General features: G+C 37.8%; 1 protein-coding gene across 1 annotated transcript in view; it reads left to right on the forward strand.

Moving 5' to 3' along the window:
• The first annotated feature begins 3,285 nt into the window (after nucleotides 1-3,285).
• Nucleotides 3,286-18,891, forward strand: part of NBEA (neurobeachin) — a 609,173-nt gene continuing 593,567 nt past the window's right edge. The window contains exon 1 of the mRNA XM_081815498.1: nucleotides 3,286-4,111. Coding sequence (XP_081671624.1) covers nucleotides 3,818-4,111 — 294 coding nt within the window. The 5' untranslated portion in view covers nucleotides 3,286-3,817. The remainder of the gene's footprint in view (nucleotides 4,112-18,891) is intronic.

Raw genomic sequence — 18,891 nt, forward strand, 5'->3', positions numbered from 1 at the left:
CATTGTTTGTGCATAACACCCAGTGCTCCATGCAGAATGTGCCCTCCTCAATACCCACCACCAGGCTAACCCATCCTCCCACCCCTCTCCCCTCTAGAACCCTGTTTGTTTTTCAGAGTCCATCGTCTCTCATGGTTCGTCTACCCCTCCGATTTCCCCCGCTTCATTCTTCCCCTCCCGCTACCTTCTTCTTCTTCTTTTTTTTTTATTCATTCATTTTTTAAACACCTTTTTTCAGTGTAAATTACAAGCCAGCCATGTTAGGTGCTGAAGACACAAAAATAACCACAGCATTGTGTTTTCCCAACGCCAATGAATGAAAACATTATTTATTGACCCTTGCTACTACATTCGTACCTTAAATGTATTAGTACCTTTTGTTCTTTAATCCTATGAATCTCTAGTTTGGGTTGGATAAACTATGGCTTCGAAGATAAGTCATTTGCCCAAGATTACACAGGTAAGTGGCTCAGGAACTGGAATTCAATTCATGCAAGAAGTTCTACTAAACCTGAAGCATGTGTTCTCAACCACTGTGCAATATTGCTTCTTGATATGTCTTTTGCAATATCAAATCACTATATTGTACACCTGAAACTAATCTAACACTGTATGTTAACAGTATGTTAACAGTACCGAAATTAAAATTAAAAAAATACTGCTTCTTAAAAGTCAGATTCATGGGCTTCTTACCTTTGAAAAACTGTCCTTTGAAAGTAGGGGTATGCATCTATTCAAGTAAAAATGTATGCAAAATTGATATTCACCACATACAATGGTTTTAATCTGAAGATTTAAAAAATGAACATTTTTGGTAGCTTCTATTATTATGTAACTGTCTTTTATTTCAAAATATTGTTAATGCAAACACTAAGCCATTTGTACATTTACAGGGAAATAGGCTTTGTAGGCTAAAAGGAAACAAACCTGCTGTCTTTTCTAAACTTTATGCTTTGGGGGATAATATTGAAAACATATAACTGTACAATTATAGAGACTTGTATGTGGTTATAATTGGTTTTACATGTGTTTATAGGTCATTCAACACATATTGTGTCTGTATACTAAGGGTACAAGGACACACTTATTATGTGCTGGCTGCTGATTTCAAGTAATTCATTGAATTCTCACTTCCCTATGGGATGGGTATTCTCATTCCTGTTAGTGAATGAGGAGACTAGCTCAATAAATTGAGTAGGCTGCACAGGCAGTAAGTTGTGAGGATGATTCCAAAGCCTATGCACTTTCCACAGTACCACACTGCTTTCAAGGAGCTGACAGTGTACTGGAGAGCGCTTATGTAGAATGAAGTATGCAACGGAAGTAGAGTTTTCCTACTTTGAAAAAGTGATATCCTTTTTACCCACTACCTATCTCCACTAAAGGAAAATGAACAAATACAAAATGAACAAATGAGAAAAAAACCAAAGTGCACACACACACTGCTTAAGAAACAAAACAGAGAAAATTAAAGTGAAAATATTAAAATGACATTAAGCTATTCATTTGGAAAGGAAATAGAAAGTTCAGGTTGTCACTGTCTCTCAAAGCACTCATGCAAGAAATCTAAAAATAGCAAGAGACAGAACCTGCTGCCATATTTTTTTACACACAGCGGGTGAAAAAAAGCTAGTGTGATGATATTTCAGTCTGGATTTTCATATTGAAGATATATCATTTTAGATTTACAAATGAAAATAGTGCTCACAAAAGTAGATAACACTATAAATAAAATATTATAGGCAGTTATATATGTCACAGGATTTTTAAATTATAGCATATCTAAGTCGCACTATTAAAAGTTACTGGTTTTGCAAGTTTTTCAAACAGTTTTGATCATTTAAGCATTTTATAATTCAATTGCTACTTAATATAAATGGACATACCAATTACCACTTCTTTCAAAAGGATTTTTTTTTTTTGTCTAATAATCAGTCATTTTTCAGCGCAAGTTTGAAACAACTAAAAACTAATTGTAAGTGCTGGATTTGAGGAGCTTTGTTATACATAACGTACAGTACCTTAGAATTTTACCATGTTCCAATATTCTGAGAGTTAACTTGACTAGTTGGTCCAGTTAAATATGAGTAATAACAAATTGGGTTATGATAGATTTGTATATTGACTCTCTTTATTTGAGATGACAATTAGAATGACTTGAATATGCCTCCAGATACCGAATATTTCTGGTGGCTTGTAATATATCTTTATTGAAAAGGGCATATTTCATGAAATATTAAAGAAAATGACATCCTTCATTTCAAAGGAGAAAACAGCAGTCATGCCTGCTTAGTTTTAATTCAGGACTAGCAGCAAGATTACTGTATCAATTTTAATTTACTTAAGCAGTAATATTTTGTTTTATATTTATGCAGATACAGTAATCTACTTTTTTCATACATTAAGACTGGCCATGAAGATTACCTATATTTTTAGATAATTTCAAAAACCTCTGAACTGTAAGTGACTAAGGAAAAGGGAGGCATCATTAGTTGACATCATACCTGAAAATCGCAAGGGATTTTTGAAATGTGGGATTTGTAGCTCCCACCAAACTGCGCTATCTATAGTGTCACTCAGTGCAGGCTTTTTAGGTTGGTAGGTGAGTTCAAGAGCTGTTTGTTGTTCAGAGCTCCATCCAGAGCTGATCACTGTTTGACAAGTTCTATTTTAAGTCGTGCCTGTGTGTGCAGGTGTCAGCCTCTTCCATGGCTGTAGAAAAAGCCCCATTACACTCCATCTGTATCCTTCCCCGACAACGCAAGATCTTTCCCCATGGTGCGTTTGTTTCTGCTTTGCCAGCCACTTTTTATTTGGGTAATTGGGGGTTGGGGGGGCTAGGCGGGCAGTACTGCGAGGAAGGGCGAAGAGGGGCAGAAAGAGGTCGTCTGCCACTCCCCTACCTTACAAGGCACGTGGCACTGGCAGTGGCAGCTGCTGGATGCAATGATGAAGACGAAGATGATAAACCTCCTCTTAGCAAAAGGATACTGAAGGAAGGACAGCAAAGGCAAGACACACACTCACTGTGTCCTTCCCCACAGGGAGAATCCACCCTCAAGGGAAAAAGTACAAGGAAGCCACTACCCGCCCCGCCTCCCCCAGCTTGCCCCAGGGTCTGGCATTGGTCCCCGTGCACCTGCTCACCTGTCTATCCGTTCAGGGTGGTTGGGGGAGGGACGAGGGGTGTCGGGGTGGGTGGGTGGAAAGAGAAGGAGGGCAGGGCAAAAGAGGGGGTGCACCGAGGGCTCCGCCCCCGGGGCTCTGCGCAAGCGCAGTGGCCGCTACCGCAGGCAGGGGGCGGCAACATGGCGGAGTGAGCGGCGGCGTCGGGGCTTCACAACAACAGTGGTTCCCGTAGCAGCGGCAGCGGCAGCGTCAGTAGCGTCGGCCACAGCCTGAGCTTCAGCACCGGCCAGCGTCGTGGCCAGCTGCTCGCCCCCAGGGCTTTTCGGAGCGGCGGCCGCATCTCCGCGGGGGGCGGGCCGGGCCGGACGGACTGGGAGGGGGAGAGAGAGGAGGCAGCGGTAGCGGCGGCGGCAGCGGTACAGCTGCTGGGCGGGCACTGCCGCTCGCCGGGCAGCCGTTAGCGGCGCAGCCACCTCCAGGAATAAGCCTGGGAATAACCCACCGCCTCCGCCGGGGAGGGCGCCGGAGCGGGCCGGACTGACGCGCAGGCGGGAGCGGGCCCGGCGCCGCGGCGCTGGTGGATGCTGGGGCTCCGAGGCGACGGCCGGGGGGCGGGGGCCGAGGCAGGTATAACGGTACCGGCGGAGGCAGTGCCTCTGCTCTTCCCTTCTCCCCAGGAGGGGGACAAATGGCGAGCGAGAAGCCGGGCCCAGGCCCCGGGCTCGAGCCCCAGCCCGTGGGGCTCATCGCCGTCGGGGCCGGAGGCGGAGGCGGCGGGGGCAGCGGCGGTGGCGGCAGCGGGGGCAGCGGGATGGGAGAGCTGAGGGGGGCGTCCGGCTCCGGCTCGGTGGTGCTGCCCGCGGGGATGATTAACCCTTCCGTGCCGATCCGCAACATCCGGATGAAATTCGCAGTGTTGATTGGACTCATACAGGTCGGAGAGGTCAGCAACAGGGACATCGTGGAGACGGTGCTCAACCTGGTAAGGGAAAAGGCGTGCTCTCCTTCTGCTTCCCAGTCCCCGTAGCCTCCCTCCCCAGCCTCTCGCTCCCACACACCTCCACCCCCGGGGTCGCACACGCAGCGCGTCCCTAGGAGCACCGATCGTCGGGCGGGTATTGCCCAGCGGGTGACCTGCCTGCGCGCACCCGTAGCCACGCCACCACCCCGCTCTCCTCTGATCCTCTCCTGCCACCTGAGTGCAGTGCCCAACTTAACACCGCTTATTATCACTTCCCCTGACTATGAGTAGAAATCATTCCTTGCCGTGCAGGTTTTGCGTCGACTTGAGAGTTTAGTTAGGGGGAGAGAAGGCCTCCTTTTCTCTGGGGTTCTTTATTCTACACTCTTGTCTGTGGTGTCGCTCTCTGAGGATGAAAGCCTTGCCCCTGGAGCCTAAATTCCCCCGTGCTACTGAAATGTGAGAAGCGCATTAGGTCTAACTTGAGCAGCTGGGGTGTGATGTTTTCGAATGAGGAAAATGATGCAGTTTTGCATCTGCCTTTAAATATATTCAGAGGCTGTGATGGAGAGTGTTGTGGCTGTATCTCCCACCCCCCCTCCCCGCCCCATCTCTTTTTAGGCAGCCTTCTTTCTTTGAAATATTGCCCTGCATATGCTGACCTCTTAGTCTCTTTTTTTTTTTTTTGGTGCACACAAGGTGTTAAAATGTGAGGGCACCAAATCATACAGGTTGGTTTCTATGGTTGCCTTCCGAGAGCGTGGCATGTGGATAAAGACTAAAGGAAAGGTGTTAAATGCAGCCATAGGTTTTGGTTTCTTTCATGATAAGAAAGAGTTACCGCAGAACTGTGTATGACTTAATGTTTTGCGCTATCTACAGAGAGGCTAAGAAGCGTTCAAGATGTCAGGGGAAGAAATGAGAAGAAATAAAGAGCAGAATCATAAATTGCGGATAATTAAGAGTAGTTCATTTTTAATGTTTTGCAAATGCAGTTTTTGCTGCAGCAAAGCTTTTAAAACGGTTTCCTCTGCAATATCTAATCCTTGACATACTGTTAAGGTAGGGTTTTGGAAGACAAGGCTTAAATCAAGAGCGATCAGTTGACTGTTGTATTTGGTGTGGAGTCACAAAAATATAAAAATATGCTTACAAGGGGATTTTATAACTCCCGTGTAGTCTGATTTTTCAGCCAAGCAATTATTTTTATTTGATCTATTGGAAAACTGAAAGCAAGCTGCAGCTACAGCAGTGGTGTCCTGAGACATGGATTAATGTCTATGTTTTATGAACCTCTTAAATTCACAGAAAAGTTAAAGCTGCTTTTTTTTTTTCTTTTTTGCTAGTACGTCAAGTCAAAGATAGGAGAATATGTATTTGCTTTGTTATATTGTTACTGTTTAAATAGAATACACCTCTTTCTAGTCTGTCTACCCTTCAGATGAATCACCACAAAAGTCATTGTAAGTTTGGGGGGAATGTCCTCTCGATATAACCAAATTCTTTTCAAAACAGTAACAGAAATATTGTTTTTTGGTAGTTTTAATTTTAACCAGCTGCAAATAGGAGGTCAGTACTTGCCTTTTTAAAAAATAAGCAAGGTGAAATCTGAAAATATATTAATATGTTAGCAGGTACTGTATTTCTGTAAATTTGAAAGAACACATATAAAGTTTTTTTTCCAGTTTTCACCTAACCAATACCATTTTTACCTTAGATGATGTGATATTAGGTTATTTTAGTAAGTATTTGTATGCTTACTTAATAATTTTAACATGATAAGAGACAGTAGAGCTCTCACAAGCTGGAAACTGATTTGAATGTGTAACCAGTTTGGACTCTGCAGCAGTAGTGATGTATGCCAGATCAGTTCTTAACAGATGGGGTTCTATAGATATACAGTAGGTTAAGAAAGGAAGTGAAATACTTCTTTTGAGATAGAAAAGAAATTTAACTCTCTTACAGTGCAGTGAAAATCTGGCGTGAAGTCTCACTATGCAAACATTATATTAGAGATTAACTTTACTGTTAAGCTTAGTTGGAGTAATCAGAAATAAGGTAATACTGAAATGTTATATCCCAAATCCACATAAGACCTTGTAACTGCATTGATTTTGGAATAAAAAAGGTTAGGTTTAAAATTTCTTTGTATGTATTTAAAGGATGCAATAGGTCTTTAAATGGAAACTTTTGGGGAAAAGAATGTATGACAAAGGGAGCTATTTACTATTAAGTTAATTATATTGATTTTAGAATACAAATTGATCACTTGAAGGGTAATATTTCTTGAAATGTAGGTTTAGGGCTTTATCTTTCTAATATACTCATGATGAAAATGTCATGTGAAAATTTAAGCTGATTCTGAAAGTATTTGGAAATCATAGGCATTTAAAAAATAATTATCAAAATTTAGTTCTATTTACTTTATAAGTAAATTGGTAAAACCCATTTAGGGAACTCAGTAACTAGTTAGAAGTTGGAAGCCTCTGATATTATCTCTAAAATGAGTTTTTCAATTTTCAATCTTAACTTAAAACATTAAATTAAAAAAGTAGGTAGAAATAGTGAAATCTCTATCACAGTGCCATTTATGACAGAAAAGAAAGGAGGGGAACTAATGAAACTTCAAAAGAGAACAGTTTCTACTTAAACAATCTAAATCAATCACCTTTGCCAAAATATTTTTCTATTTTTCCTGTACATTCTTTATCTCTGGATAATATGAGAATACTAATATTTGGTGTTTAGGTGCTATTTCTCTCCTGCCTTGCCCAAAGAATTAAAAGTTTTGCTGAGTAAAGTTTAAGCATGCAGTGAAATATAGAGCTTCTACACGGCCATGGCTGTAATTTTTCTGCTTTTGTTTGCCAAGGTAGAGCTGTTTCCATTATTCAGGTTGGTTGTGAATTTGTCAAAGAATCACCAATGTAAAGAGAAATAAAATGAATAATTTCTGTTGTAGATGGATATATTTTGTATAATGATACTGATAACTTGAAACATTAAAATATAGCACCCTATATTTATATTTATAGCATCAGGAAGATGAATAAATTAATTTGTAAATAATGTTACAATGAGAGTATATCGTCAAGAATTTTGCAGTGTAGCTGTGAAAGAAGCTGATCATCAACAGACTTTGACTTTAGGAAGAATTATTTAATGTGGCAGTATAAGAGAGTCTAGCTATAGATAAGGAATTTGGTTGCCTGTTTCAGTTAAAAAATAGGCATACTGCTTAATTGAGTGCTTCCTTTGTAAACACCCTTAACATATGTTTATTATAGGGTTTTTCTTTCCTTGAAGTAAATGCTAGGTAAATATCATGTGTTCTTAGTTTATAATATGAAAGTTTCTTTTTATCAAAGATTTTAATATAAACATAGTATTAGAAAAGATAAAATAGAGGATTGATATTTACTTAGTGAAAGAATTCAGGTTTGAATAGTTGTCTTAGGTAGTATAATTCTATAGCATTTAATTAAAATTTTTTTTTCACAAATTATTTCCTCTGATAATTTCATTTTTTTTTTTACATGTGAATGGCGTATTGTATTGAAAGCAATACAAGATACTTTCCTGGGATTTTGTGGGCTAAGTTCCTTTCCTCTCTTGCATATGAATCATAGTATTTTTGTTAAAAGGGAATTTTTAAGTGATTCTCTTGTAATTGAACATGACAGTAACTTTTCTTAGAGTTTTTTCATTTGTAGTTTGATAATCAGAATCATTTTCACTTTAAAGATACTTAGAATTTCACAAAAGGTATATTCTGCATTTGAACTAAATTTACTTTAAAAATATGTAATTGCATCTTAGAATCATGGAAGTCCTTAGTATTAACAAAACCACATTTACTTATATTAAGAGAGAATTTCCTGCATTTTAGTTTATATTGACATGTAAGTCTTTTCATATTGAATTATATTTTATTTTTGCTATTGGGTATTGAAAGTTAAATTAAAAATGCATTTGTAAACATTGGAAGTTACACTATCAAGAGTTCTGAGATTTTCCATAGAAAGATTAATTTAGTCATGGAATGATACTAAAGCAGTCTTGATGAGCCCTGAGAAATGTACAGAATTATTGAATCATTATATTGAACATCTGAAACTAATGTAACACTGTATGTTAATTATACTTGAATAAAAAAAGACAGTAAAGAGCAAATACTCTATAGCCAGTTTATGATCAAGGAATATTAATTTTAAATAAGTATTTTGTATATTGCTAGTCAGTTTTTGGCAAATACCGTGCTGTTGAATAAATGTATTTCAGGGTTCTGTCTTTGCTATGCTTTCTCCAAACACAGCGTAGAGAAATTCATTGGTCCTAGCAGACTCACCCCCCATTTTGGATCCCTGATGTACTACTGTATCATAAAATTCAATCATCCACATTTTTGACTGTTTAAGTATTATTTTGCATCAGTTTCATAGGCTTCTAGTTTCTTGCCTGTACTTTTCATATTTTATGCATTGTCAGCGTACAGGTGTCCCCTGCTTTCCAAAAGTTGGTGTTTTGCCATTTTACTTTTATGAAAGACCTATATTAGTATCTGGTTTTGTTAACCAAAAGAATTCTGAAGAGGATTTTTGCTTTTACAAAAAAGCTGTTACTGTACTAGTAATGGGTCTTTTGTTAAAGTGAAGTAGCGTATTGCCAACTTTTGGAAAGTGGGAGGTACTCTTCGCTTTATGCTGTTTCGGCTTTTGAAAGGTTTCATAGAACACTCTACTTTTGGATAGTGGGGGAAACCTGTATCTCCTTATACAAAGACACACCTATCACTCTCTAGTATTGTTATTTATTTATTTATTTATTTATTTATTTTTCTAGTTTTGTTATTTATATGTGTTTCCCCTTCTATGCTGTGAACTCCATGAGGGCAGGAGGCTGTTCTATGCATACAGATGGTCCCTGATTTAACCGATGGTTCAACTTATGATATTTTGACTTTACAAAGTAAAGTCAAATGGTCTAAAACACACGCATTAAAAACCATACTTAGAATTTTCATCTTTTCCAGGGTTAGTGATATGCAGTATCATACTCTCTCGTGATGGTAGGCAGCAAGTCACACCTCCCAGTTAGCCACTGGATCATGAGGGTGACCAACTGATACACTCAGCCATTCTGTACTCGTATAACCATTCTGTTTTTCTGTACTTTCAATATAGTATTCAATAAATTACAGGAGATATTCAACACTTTATTATAAAACAGGCTTTGTGTTAGAGGATTTACCCAATTGTAGGCTAATGTAGTGTTCTGAGCATGTTTAAGGTGGGCTATGCCAAGCAGTGATGTTCAGAATGTTAGGTGTATTAAATGCATTTTTGACTTTTGATATTTTCAACTTACAATGGATTTATCAGAATGTAACATCATAAGTTAAAGATATATATTTATTTTTTATATTTTTGGCTCTTGGGTAAGTTAAATGCATTTTGAGTAGGCAGGACCCTACTATTAGGCAGTAGAAGACCAGTTTCTCAAATTACAGTCAACAGTAAGGTCCAGACCCAAGATCACGAAATGAATGAGACTCATTTAATGTATTGCCTAGTTCTATAACTAGAAATGTGTGTTGAATATGTATGCATTATGTAGACCGTACTACATAGGTAAGTGTTATTGTAAACTGGCATATTGGAAGAAGTTAGAATCTGATAAGAACTTTTCTTTTCAATAAACCTATGTGTATGTCAAATATATAAGCACATGACAAAGATTATGTTATTAGTAGCAAAGAATATATAAAATACTTTGAATAGAAATTAAAAAGTATTGGGACACCTGGGTGGCTCAGTTGGTTAAGCATCTGCCTTTGGCTCAGGTCATGATCCCAGCGTCCCTGCTGAGCAGGGAACCTGGTTCTCCCTCTAACTGCTGCTGCCCCCCTGCTTGTGCGCTCTCTCTCTCTCTGACAAATAAGTAAATAAAATCTTTAAAAAAAGAAATTAAAAAGTATTGTTACAATATATCATATTACCAGGAATAGTGAACATCTCTTGTTTTTGTCTGTCTAGCATACATTTCCCTTTTTGATAAGGGTACTGCAGTTGCCTTTGAGGAACCACTTATCTGCCATTCTTAGTTCAGCTGGTTTAGGTGGGCTGGGCATATAACCCAGGCATGGCCAGAATCACTGTGATTGGTTCAGGGTTGAACATTTAACTCAAAGAGAGTCACAGGGTCAGTCGTAGGACTTGTGCTGAAACTCTTTCTGTTGGTGATGCTGAATTGGTAGATTCATTCTATAGTGGTGGGAGCCTGTATTAGAATTTGACTAAGTATGAAGAGAGAGAGAAATAGATTCTTTTTTTTTTTACGATTTATTTATTAGAGAGCAGGTGCACGTGAGCTTGCGAGCATGTGCATGAGTGGGTGGAAGGGCAGAGGGGGAGGGAGAACCTGGAACAGACTCTGAGCATGGAGCCCAATGCTGTGCTCCAAGCTGGGCTCAATCCCAGGTCCCCGAGATCATGACCTGAGCTGAAATCAAGAGTTGGACGTTTAACCGACAGCAACCCAGGTGCCCCGAGAGAGAGAAATATATTCTTGATTCTGCTTGAGCCTCTGGAGTTCCCTGTGCCTATGGAGATTATCTTCTAACCATTAAATTCTCTCTTTTAAAGTTTATTATTGTCGTTAGCTTAAAGTCATTTTAAATTGGGGCTTTGTCACTTGTAAATGGAAAGAATCCTTTCTAGCATAGACTTTAGTAAATGGAAATGGGATGTTGTAAGGAACAGACCCTAAATGTTGAAATGGAGTATAAGGCAATGAGGACTTTGCTTCCCCCTAGCAATTCCTTTTAAGGAAGTACAGAACAGCTGTTTTAAATTGTCACCTGTGTATCTTTGCCCATGGAATTACTGAGGTGGTAACTTTAGGGATGCTGTAATGTTTTGGCCACTTTTTTGTGGCCTTTGATAATGTTCTATAAGAGGGCAGCTAGCTTTGGTGCAAGCTGGCGTGCTTGAAAGCGGAGAGGGAAGATAATACTGTCTTTCCAAGTAAGAGCAGCCCCTTCTGCCTGTAGCTACACATAGCAGAGAATCAGAATATCAAGAACTTTGAAGATTGAAAAGCCTAATTTTTTTTACTCCATGCTAAAGTTGGTAAGAGGAAAGGCAGGAGTTTAAATTAGAACCACATAAAATTCTGTTTTATAAGCTTCTCTCAAGCACCTCATGCATTATACTCTCAGCTTCCTGACCAGAGTAACAGTCTAGTTCCTAAAGAGCTTTAAAAGACGATGCTACCAGGGAACAAGTGAGAGAATAACCTATACCTCCTCACCCAGGTTATTGTTTCACATTGCTTCAAGGAAAATCATTAAGTTGAGGGTGAAGGGGATGAGTACTGTGAAGGTCTGTTGCTGGGTGACTGAATATTGTTAGGAAATTGAAAAGATGGAAATCTGGATTGGTAAGCTATATCTTGACAAGATCTCTGGCTTTGATGCTAATTCAACCAGTTGACTGAAGTTAATTGACCAAAAATGTATTAAGTTTTTAGGAAAACTACTTCTAGAATAACTTCCAAGTCTGGTAAACAAAGACCTGTGTTCCGCTCCTTCTAAGGCAGTTCTAAGCTTCAGTAAGAGGAAGTGGGCTGCTAAAGCAGTGTAGCTGCTGGCCAGAAAATCTAAGGCTACGAGGGTAAACGGACAAGTGAAGTCTTCTGAGATAGTAGGAATGAATACATCCGAATTGGCTGAACAAGGAACTGCATTGCCAGGATAAGAAATTCTTGCTACTCCAACCAGTAGTGGATGGTGTATGCTTCAAATTAGTGACCATGGTTTATCTTCACCACTCTTCTAAGTGGGAATTATTATTTATGTTCTTTTACCATCCTATATTAAGTATCAGGGAGATAGCTAAATTTGTTGTGTAACTATATGTTGTTACAACTCTGTGTTGTCAGATAATGAGGTATCACCAAAAAGAATGCACATTTGGACCTGACCAATTCATAGCACAATGATTTTATTAGACTTGTAGCTTGATTCAGTAACTTGACATTTTCTTTGTCTCTTCCTCACCCCCTGCTCACTCTGCACCCCCTCTAGGTGATGAGTACGTTTTCTATTGTGGCTATGGTAGTAACATTGTTAAACATGGGTATTGAAGAATTATGTATATAGAAAGAAGTGAATATATACATGAAAAATTATGTATATACACCATATATATACATATGGTGTATGGGCAGCCAAGGGCTGGAATTTTACAATTTTTTGTCAGTTTTGGCTGCATAACATCCATTTTTTCTGCTGCTAACAGTTCTAGATTTTTTGACACTCCTTTGGAGAGTCATCCCTTCTTGATTCTTGGTTTGGGGTTTCCGTGGATTCCTTTCTGCTTTCCTGAATCAGAAACAGAACCTGGACCTGGCTCATCAATAAAGCTTTTGTTAAAAATCTAGCTGCACATTTGAGCAGCTCGGTAACTTCTTTATTTCTGTCAGAGAAAGAGAAAGATACTGACCATTGGAGTTGATAAGATGTTAGAATGTAAGTCTGTATTTGACTGGCAATCTGTCACCATGAAGGTAGAGTATGCTTGAGAATGGACCTATCACAGAGGCACCTAGAACCAAGAGAGAGATTACCAATGACATCTTTGGAACCATTCAGGTCAGTCATATCCCCAGACTTCTTAATGCATTAAGCTAATACATTTCCTGTTTTGCTTAAGCCAGTTTGAGTTGCACCCCACTGACTCCTGACCAATATTCTAAATTAAATTAAAAAAAAAAAACCCTTAGGTATTAAGTATTATAGGACAAGTCATAAGAAAAATATTAACTTGGCAAAGGACTTGCTATATTTCAAGAAAGAAGAAATATATATTGCTCATTAATATAGAAATTTATTTTCACTAACAACATAATAGCCAAACAATGGAAGACAAGTGATTTAAAAGAAAATTACCATTGTTTCCTAGTCATGTGAAAATAATCTTTTTTTTTTTTAGATTATTTAGTTATTTATTTGAGAGAGAGAGTGAGTGCAAGTAAGCATGAACTGAGGGAGAGGCAGAAAGAGAGGGAGAGGGAGAAGACTCCTTGCTTGACCCCAAGGCTGGATCCCAAGACGCCACCCAGGCACCCGGATAAAGTAATCTTAAATGATGTTGTAGGGCATGTAAAATGTTAACAGCTGTTCTGAATGACATTTTAACCATATGTATTAAGAGATTTAAAGATGTTCTTGTCATTAATCCTTAGTTCTTTAGGCTAAGGAAGAATTACCTATGGACAAGTATGAGGGATAAATGTAATTTTATGATATAAGAAAAAATTGGCAACAACCTAAATGTTCAGTAATAAGAAAAAGTTAAATGAATTATTTTACATCCATATTATGGGATATCACACAGCCATTAAAACTTTATGTGCCTCAGTTTCCTTATGTGTAAAAGGGAATGTTTACCTCAAGGTTGTTGGGCAGATTAAATGAAATAATAGATGTAAAGTGTTTGGTACCCAGTTTATTTAGGGCTTACTACTCTTACCTTTATTCTTACCTTGAGCCTGAGGATCATCTGATCATAGAAAAAAGATAATGATCTAGATAAAACTGAGCCTGGTGAACCTGTCAGAGAAGGGATCTCAGGTACTCACAGATCAGGCTCTCCTGGTGAAAAACAGGAGGTCTGTTCTCCAGCGTCCTGCATGGTCTTTATTAGTACCTGGGGTAGTTTTTCCTGATTACCTATTTTGAGTAAGGAAGATGGAAAATTGGGGCAGGAATAGACATGAGGTAACACGAGTTCCTTTGCCTGGAATCACTTCTATCTCTTCCTTCCCTCACATGGCTGAATTTCACATATAGATGTAGAGGACATGAATGGTGATCCTAGTAAATAATTCCTCCCTCTGGGAATATTAGCTTAAATATTTAGAAGACTACTTGAGTAACAAACCTAAGGGGCAAGTTAGAGGATTAAAAACTATTTTGTGATGCGTTGTTTTGGAAAATAATATTAGCCTATATGTTAATAGCTCTTAACTGTTTAAAATACACTTGTGAAATTGTACTGTGTTACCTAGTCCTCGGAATAACTTCTTGTTCAGATACCATTCCTTCTCTACAGATGGGGAAACTAAGGCTGCAGGAAATATGAAGTAGTTAGAGAAGGCTGTCTAGGTATTAAGTAGCAGAGTTGGGATTCATGCCTCCAGATTCAAAAGCTAGAGTCTTTTTCATTGTTAAACAAAGTGAAACTACTTAGAAATCATCCCAAAGGCCAGCACTCTATAAAGAGATGATGTTGGAAGGGAGAGTCCAGGCAGTCTCAATGAGTTGGTGCTGTGGTAGGGAATGCAGCCCTTGGAGGACTCAGGACTAGCTGTTTACAGGAAATCAAAATGAATGTAGGACAGTTTGATGGATTTGTATACAAAAGTGATTTTAGCAAAAGCTATATTGTGAAGTATTTATTTTTGAGTTTTGGGGAATAATTGGTTATACAGTATTATAAATGGTAACTAATTTTGAATTGTTTACCTTTTCTTAGGCTAAATGTTGGTATTTTAGGTATTACTTTGAACCAGAAAAATAGCATACATTAATATATTTATCTTATGTAGAAAAATTAGATTTGTTATATATTAGTATTATATGAACCACCACATATATCATATTTGCTTGTATAAAACAAATGAGTTATAGAAGGAATTATTCTAGGGTCTAGGTAACATAATTTACAGTAATTGTGATTCCTCTCTCAGTTTAAGAAAGTAAAGCAAACATTGATTAATAGTAAATTTTATGGAAGTGTAAATGTCTAGATATATTTGTCTTTAGCAAATGCCTTCATTTTCTGAGAGAAGTAACCTGCAGCTGATTTAAAGATGGCATATATGTATTTCTACTACTATCTTAAAAATTTTTACTTGTGGGGAGGGATTGGCATTTATCGATTGGGTTTGGTTTCATACCTTATGTTTTTAATATCCTCTCCCAACCCCTTTGAAGTAAATGTGGGTTTACTTTAATAAGTAAACTATGGCTGAAGTTAAGTGGCTTGTCCAAGTTTGCAAAGCAGTTTAGTTGGAGAAATGAGACTCAAAGCTGGATGTTCCATTTCCAGGTTCATTGTTCTTTAAAATATACAGAAACCTTTAACGATGATGACGACAGTGATAGCAGCTTACGCTTATTGAATCCTTACATGCCAAGCAGTATGTTAAGCATATGATGTGCATTATCTCATTTTATCATCCTGATGTTAAATGTAAAATCTTCAGTGAAATAAAAATAGTCGTCTAAGTTAAACTAAGTCTGGTATCTTAGAAGTGTTTTCAGCTTCAATTATCTAAGCAGTATTTTATTATAAAATGTCATAAAATTATTTTACTTGATTTGTACTAATTCTGTATAACTTGATTACCCTTTCAAAGTCCTTGAATTTAAATTATTTAAATTATTTAAAAAATCTTATGAGATATGAGTCATCACTGGAAAAATGTTTCTTTTATTATACCGTATTGACTGTTACTTGCTAAATAACTATTGCATTTCTCAGATCATCATATTCTTCTACCTTTGTCTAAAGAACACCTACTTGTGTTTCAAGATTTAGTTCTCATCCCCTACTTAGGCCATACCTTCCTTGAGCTCCCCCTTAAAACCTCTTCCTCCCATCTTGTGCTCTCCCATATCATTTTGTACATACCTCAGCGTCAGCACTTGCACATTTTATTTTAAATATTTGTTTACTTGTCAGACAACTCTAGAGATTCTGAATCCCTTAAGATCAGAACATTGTGTTATTCACCTTGGTTTCATTAGTACTATCGTAGAATCTGGAATTTTGTGCTGCTTATTCAACTTGTTTTTGGAATGAGGATTTTTTTCACCTTTGATATAGTTTGCTTGTTTTGATCACTTTTGACTTGGGTATAAATCTTGTCTTCGCAGGCTTTTGTGGTTCTTTTAATTTCTGTTTTCCTCTTTTTTAACATTTCAATTTTTATTTTTCTCGGGGTGGGGGAAGATAAAGATATTTAGGTGTATATATGCATGGTTTATGTTTAAAAGAAAGTTTAAAATTTGAAATGGGTCATAGGGTCTTCAGATCTGGGCAATAGCCTGACTCTATCACTCACCTAGGCGAGGAAAGAGAACCAGGTAGGTTAAGATCCTGCAGTCTTTCACAGACTAGGAATTAACACCTAGATTCCCTGACTCTTTGTCCAGTGCTTTTTTCATTTTATCTTGGTGCTTACAGTTCCAGTTTGCCCCAGCTCGTATCAAGTAGAAGCATGCCTTTTTTTTTTTTTTTTTTTTTGGTTTTGTTTGTTTCTTTGTTTTTCACTCAGGCAGGCTCAGGATACATAAAGTGATGATTAAAGAAATAACTGAGTAATCCTAACCCTAGTGTTCTATTGCCAGAGTAAAGATACTCATTGGGCATATAAAAAAGAATTACATAGTCCCTCCCTTCAATAACTGGAGGTTCACAGGAAATAGAGGAATAAGCAGATAAATTACAATGGTAAATAGTGATACTACAAAGATTTACAAAGAATGCCATAGAGGCAGTGGATCCACTAACTTTCCCTGGAGGATTCTAGGAAGGTCACATTGTTAGGTGACTTTTGAACTGGATCTTGAAGGACAAGCAACTGTTTCCCAGGATAAAAAGGGCAAGAATGGAAAAGCTTTCTACAAAGAGGGGATAGCTTGCAAAAGGACACAGGTCATGAGGAAGTGTTTCCATGGTTTTGTCCTCTAATGTTAACTATACTTTACAGTTAGATCAACTTTATTTCTTCTTATAGAAATCCCCCTATTTTTATTCCATGAGTGTTCACATTTTTTCCTCCTCGAGGACTTGCTCAGGGGAGGTGTAAAATTTACTAGAGTCCAATTCAGTGAATTATTTCAGGAGCTCTATGTATATAGGTATCTTATTTGTACTCACCCAGACTTCTGATAAATTGGCTTTTTGACATAGAGGGGGTAAATCTTTTTCCTATCAACTTTTTCTTTCTTTTGATTGTTGAAAGATACAGTATTTGTTATACTATTGTGTAATAATTATGTACACATAGTAGGCATTCAATAAATACCAGATGAAGGGCGCCTGGGTGGCTCAGTTGGTTAAGCAACTGCCTTAGGCTCAGGTCATGATCCTGGAGTCCCGGGATTGAGTCCCACATCGGGCTTCCTGCTCAGCTGGGGGTCTGCTTCTCCCTCTGACCCTCTTCCCTCTCATGCTCTCTGTCTCTCATTCTCTCTCTCTCAAATAAATAAATAAAATCTTTAAAAAAAAATAAATAAATACCAGATGAATAACCTATAAAAATAAAGGAATGGGGTGCCTGGCTGGCTCAGTCGGTAGAACCTGTGACTCTTGATTTCGGGGTTCTGAGTTCGAGCCCCACATTGAGGGTGGAGACTACTTAAAAAAATACAATCTTTAAAAAAAATAAAGGAGTGACTCATACTGGCAAAGGATAAAGGAGACTTAATTTTGAGTGTATCATAACTCGGAAGAGAAACTTAAGCTGAATAGATAAAATTTAACTGACGGCATTGACTTCTATTTCTAGTGCTTTTTGAAATGGGTAATTATTGTCCTTTTAAAGACATTGATGTTTTGCTCTTACTAAAAATTAATTATTTGGATATGAATTTCATATATGTGCATTTGAACACTCTTTGTTTTCCTTAATGCTTAGCTTGGCAGGTATTTCTATGGTAAGATAACTTGGGCTTTATGAGTAGCTAAGGAGAGCTACACACGTTTGCAAAATCTGCATTTAGTTGAGGTCTTGCTAGAAGAAATGGACTTTTCCCTTTACCACCTTGTAGCCAATATGCATGAGACTAAGATAATAGAATAGACATAGGTGTATTATCAGGTATTTTCTAAAACCTATTGTTCATGTTATTTCCAAATTGCTGTGTTCCTCTACTGTCCTAATCTCTGAAACTCCACAGATAATTTTCAGGAAGACACCATGTAGTTTAATGCACTATTCTCTTGAAGCTGTAACATTTTAAAATGTTGTTTTTTTACTATATCCAACTAGGAAGGAATGTAAGTGCTGTTGTTGGGAAATGAATGTCTCCAAATGAATCCTTTTTTAATTATTTTTTTTATTTTTTATTTTTTTCAAATGAATCCTTTGATATTAACATTTAAAACTATTTCTGATATGCTGTATTAATTTAGCTACTACTTTACCATATCAATTTTTAAAAACAATGTTATGCATCCAGGACACTTATTTTCAACAAATGGGCATATCTTTTTTTTTTTTAATTTTATTTTATTATGTTAGTCACCATACAATACATCATTAGTTTTTGATATGGTGATCCATGATTCATTGTTTTCTTATAACACCCAGTGCTCCATGCAGTACATGCCCTCCTTAATACCCATCACCGGTCTAACCCATCTTCCCATCCTCCTCCCCTCTAAAACCCTCAGTTTGTTTCTCAGTCCATAGTCTCTCATGGTTCATCTCTCCCTCCGATTTCCTCTTCCTTCATTTTTCCCTTCCTTCTCCTAATGTCCTCCATGCTATTCCTTATGTTCCACAAAAAAGTGAAACCATATGATAATTGACTTTCTCTGCTTGACTTCTTTCACTTAGCATAATCTCCTCCAGTCCCATCTGTGTTGATGTAAAAGTTGGGTATTCATCCTTTCTGATGGCTGAGTAATATTCCATTGTATATATGGACCACATCTTCTTTATCCATTCATCTGTTGAAGGGCATCTTGGCTCATTCCAGTTTGGCTATTGCAGACATTGCTGCT

This window comes from Leptonychotes weddellii, chromosome 3 (genome assembly GCF_054177405.1).
Source record: "Leptonychotes weddellii isolate Sample4059 chromosome 3, ASM5417740v2, whole genome shotgun sequence".
Lineage (NCBI taxonomy): Eukaryota > Metazoa > Chordata > Mammalia > Carnivora > Phocidae > Leptonychotes > Leptonychotes weddellii.